This window comes from Ciona intestinalis, unplaced genomic scaffold (assembly GCF_000224145.3).
Source record: "Ciona intestinalis unplaced genomic scaffold, KH HT000107.2, whole genome shotgun sequence".
Classification (NCBI taxonomy): Eukaryota; Metazoa; Chordata; class Ascidiacea; order Phlebobranchia; family Cionidae; genus Ciona; species Ciona intestinalis.
Window position 1 is genome coordinate 4464 of NW_004190429.2, and position 4259 is coordinate 8722.

Below are 4259 nucleotides of genomic sequence, written 5' to 3' on the forward strand. Positions count from 1 at the left end.
TTTCGCGTTCGCTAGTTTAATCAAATTGTCATGTTTTAGTTAGGTTGAATTTCGTAGCCCGTACGTTGTACGTATTCATAAATGTTCTTTAATCTTTAAGCTAAGTGGTAAAGTATCAGAATAGAATCAGCTATAATTGGGGCATCAGCATCTCTAATTTACTGACATGTGGATTTATGGATGAATTTCTAAACCTAATTTACCACAGTGCGGATGTGCTAAATGTACGAATACTTACAGATAACAACCAAAATCTAATAACCGTCCTTGTTTAAACTTCTTTAGAATAATTATAACTTTCGTTGCGTATAATAAACAAACTTTCAGCTTTTTATCACCTTTTTAAACTAAAATGTGTAATAGCTTGTACTCTTTACAGTAACTTACATATTTCTTAACATGGTCACTTTTCTGTTATAGGATATTCTATTGATTCAGCAATAAAGTTTTTTATAATGATGCTTTAAAATCAATACAAACTTGAATATTAAAGTATGGAAACATTACCCACAGAGGTGAGTTTAATATCCTTTTTAAAACTTTTTAAAACTTATGTATAATTTTTCAGCTTATGAGTGATCATGTACTTTACTTTGTGATTATGTTTTGGGGATTTTTTTCATAATTTTTATGTATAGCTAATAATTTAAACAACCCATTAGTGACCACTGGGTTGGAGCAGTTGTCGTTAAGTGTATTGCCCAAAGACACTTACGCACACAAAGGAAGCAGCGACAAACCTTGAATCCATTACCTCTGGGTTCAAGGAAGGCGTGCTAATCACTTTGCCACAGCACCAGTGACACTGCAATACACCTGTGCCTGTTTCAGAGCACATCATTCTGCTGTGTTTTGTTCCACAAAGTTCGAAGAAACTGAATTAACGTATTTTACCAAACTCCATTACAGATTCTCTCCCATATTTTCTTCTATCTGGACATTTCAAGCAGAAAAGATGCAGCTTGCGTATGCCAGACATGGTCAGTAAAAAGCCAGCTGATGTGCTACACATAAGATTATTAAGATATTATTGTTATTTTAAAATTATTTTCAATATTTTGTTTGTTTACGAAACCGAGTAGTCTTGTTTTTACCACTGTACCAAATGCATAGAGTGAATTTAAATTTTCATTTTATTATGACTTTAAACATAGTAGTTTTTCCTTATAGTCGATTTATTTTACGATTTATATGCTGACTTTTCCAATAAAATGGAAAACAGCAAATGGTACTCTCCGAAATGCCTTAAAATTGTTCTCTTGAATTTTTCTGTTGATGCACCAGCCATACCACTTTTTTATTCATGTAACAAACACAATTTCCTAAATGCATCAGTAAACAGAAACGTTACAAAATAATAAATTAATACCAAATAAAAAACTCCACCTAAAAATGGGGATTTGGTATGGTTAATTTAAGTCAGTGATGTAACTATTATTTTGTACATTGCTAAATTTGCATGCAGTCAAATACTTATGTACTCCAGGTATTGTGCATCACTTCACCCAAAGCTTATGCAAAGAACCATGTTCACTTTTGATGTTTCAACTTTAAATGAAGAGAAATCCAATAAAATAACATTCTGTGACTTAATTTGCAAATCTCCAAATGTTTCTCTTGTTGGTTTAGATGAAAACTTAAACGCAAAGTAAGTAAACCACGACCCTAATTATTTTGTTTTGAAACCACGACCCTAATTATTTTGAAGTATATGACTTGATAAGCATTGCAAACAAACATATTGGGTAGTGATCATGGTGTAGAGTGTAACGGTCACGCATTTTACTTAAAACAGTATTTCTTTTTTATTATTAATCGTTACTACCTGTCTTCGCTTTTGTAAACTCTTCCGATCTTCGTTATCGTAACCGAAGGGACAAAATGAATTTCATTCTTTCAATGAATTGCTATAATGCTGTATTAAATACGGCCTATGTTGGTAATGGGTAGATCAACCCTTTAATATTTTCATTTAAAATGGTGGTTGCAGAAAAATAAATCCTATAAAGGCACCTTAATATTAATGTCTTGAGGGCTTACAGTTTGTTTAATTCTATAACTGTCTTAAACTCTTATGTTGGACAGATTGATGATCAAATTTGGTTTATTAAATAATAACTTGGGGGTTTTTGCTTTGTGGAACTTATTAGGCAGATTAAATACCAATTTATATAGGATTGTGTAACTTTTGGGTAATTAATTTTACTAAATTGAGCAGATTGTTCATCAAACTACATAAAGAAGGAATGCAGGTATTGGGTAAACATGTTGAACAACTTTCTCTCAAGCATTCAAATATTCTCGATGGTACCTTGCTCCAAATATTGAGTTTCTGTGAAAATTTACAGGTTTCTATTTTATCTTTTTTATTTTTTGATGTTTCTGCATAATTAACAATATTGTAGATATTTTTTTCACAACCTTTTAATCACATTTATATGTTCTAGATTTGTTTGCACTAATATTTATAGTTTACAACTTTCCACACCACATGCAGAAATAGACATTTTCATAATTAAGTAAAAAACATTTGTGTCACACCAGACCTCCATTAAAACTGTCCCCAAACCTATCCCAAAAGCTCTGTTATATCTTATCAAAGGTTAATACATAAATGCTCTTTCTAATACTGATCCAGTGCCCTAGCACAGTTGGTTAGCGTGCGTGTCTGTAACCCAGAGGTAATGAGTTCAAGGCTCGTCGCTGCCACCATTGTGGGCGTATGTGTCCTCTTTACGACAATTGCTTCAACCTAGTGGTCACTAATGGGTTGTCTAAATTTAGTAAATTATCAGCCATACATAAACAAATTGAAAAAAAAAAAAATAAATAAATATTCACAAACCACAAAGTAAAGTACTTGGTAACTCGTAAGCAAACACAAGGTGTATGAAACAGAACATCCTTGTAACAAGGACTGTCATTTTCCAACCACACGAGGATAAAGTAAGTTACATTCTTTCATTATTCATTCAATAACATCCACTATTATTTTTAGGGCCTTGACTTAACTGGTTGCAATTCCATCTTCATGGCTTGTAGATCCCCACTGTTCCAACATCTCACTTCTTCATGTAGAGAATTAAAAATCTTGAGAAATCTAAAAAAACTTAATTTATCTTCATCACGTTACTTGAACAACAACATTATGAGTAGGATCGCCATCTTGTGTCCAAACATTGAATCACTTTCTCTTGCCTCCACCAATATTTTGTTTAGGTAAAAAACTTTTTTTGTATTCCAATAAGACAGATAGCATTATAAACAATGTGTTATAACTTTAAAAAGTATTTTTTCTACCTGTATTTTTTTGCACCTTACAGTTGTCCTAATGTTCTATTAAGTTATTATAACAAACTGCGGTTTACATAAACTATATATATATATAAATTTACATAAATTGCATATATGTGTCTCTTAGACTGGTTTAGGTCAATATTCTAGCCACGGTAAAGCGAGGGAAGATGAGACACCTTTTCGTTCTATTTAATACTAAACAAACAACATTCACAGAATTATAAAACCATATCTCACGACTCCCATAGACCACTGTTAATTGTTGGAAGTAGGATCAGAATGTTTGGATAATATGTGCTAAAGGTGTTCCAACTTCCCCCCTCCCCACTATATTACTTTAAGCTTCTCTGACATAGTATGATCTGAATCCTAATATACTGGTTTCAGTATAATGTTATTTTCCATTGCAGTTTAACTGGTTTATCGAAAACAAGTCTCTTACTTTTCATTCAATAACTTCAATGATCAAACCAAATCATTTGGTTCATATTGATTTGAGTCGGACATCCATTGTTTCCAGTGCATTGTCTACACTTGCTTGTATTAAAGGCCTTCAGTTAAAGCAAGTGATCTTAGAAGGCTGCAGGTTAGTTTCTAGTTATTCACTTCATTAGTTATTGGATTGCCTATTTATATTTATTAGGTTTTTGTTTAGTCAAAACCTATATGTTTATTTCAAACAAAAAATTTTTTTTTCCTAATTATAATTTTCATAGTTGTACTACAGTAGCAACTTTTTAATACTTCGGTGCCAACATATTTTTGTTGTTGGTATATTAACAGAACTGTAGGGTAATACCTTAGTTTATGTACGCAAAAAAATCAAAAATATCCAAAAATGCGGCATAATAAACAAACTGTATATTTTCGATGGCATTATAATTGTAATAAATCATAAATGTTTTTCTTTTGTTGGTCAATAAATATTCGGCACATTAAAATTAATTAACATATGTTTATGT

The 4259-nt window shown here is 31.6% G+C and overlaps 2 protein-coding genes across 3 annotated transcripts in view; both read left to right on the forward strand.

Moving 5' to 3' along the window:
* The first annotated feature begins 207 nt into the window (after positions 1-207).
* Positions 208-3919, forward strand: LOC100182446 (F-box/LRR-repeat protein 7-like). Of its 2 annotated transcripts, XM_002123927.3 has the most exons (6): positions 208-515; positions 910-980; positions 1487-1648; positions 2219-2348; positions 2999-3219; positions 3708-3919. In XM_002123927.3, the coding sequence occupies exons 1-6, from the start codon at positions 495-497 to the stop codon at positions 3751-3753; spliced, it is 651 nt and encodes a 216-aa protein (XP_002123963.1). In that variant the 5' UTR covers positions 208-494; the 3' UTR covers positions 3754-3919. The 2 variants fall into 2 exon arrangements, with proteins under 2 accessions (XP_002123963.1, XP_026694544.1); XM_026838743.1 differs by lacking the exon at positions 208-515 and having other exon boundaries at positions 910-999.
* The window catches only part of LOC101242327 (uncharacterized F-box/LRR-repeat protein C02F5.7-like), a gene marked incomplete at its 3' end in the record, with an annotated part of 5114 nt that continues 4613 nt past the window's right edge, over positions 3759-4259 (forward strand). Inside the window, exon 1 of the mRNA XM_009863250.1 lies at positions 3759-3863. Coding sequence (XP_009861552.1) covers positions 3759-3863 — 105 coding nt within the window. The remainder of the gene's footprint in view (positions 3864-4259) is intronic.

Coding starts and splice junctions, on each gene's coding strand:
- LOC100182446 (XM_002123927.3), top strand. CDS start 495: ATGGAAACATTACCCACAGAG. Junction 516..909: donor TGGAAACATTACCCACAGAG/GTGAGTTTAATA, acceptor ACTCCATTACAG/ATTCTCTCCCATATTTTCTT. Junction 2,349..2,998: donor GTTTCTGTGAAAATTTACAG/GTTTCTATTTTA, acceptor TATTATTTTTAG/GGCCTTGACTTAACTGGTTG.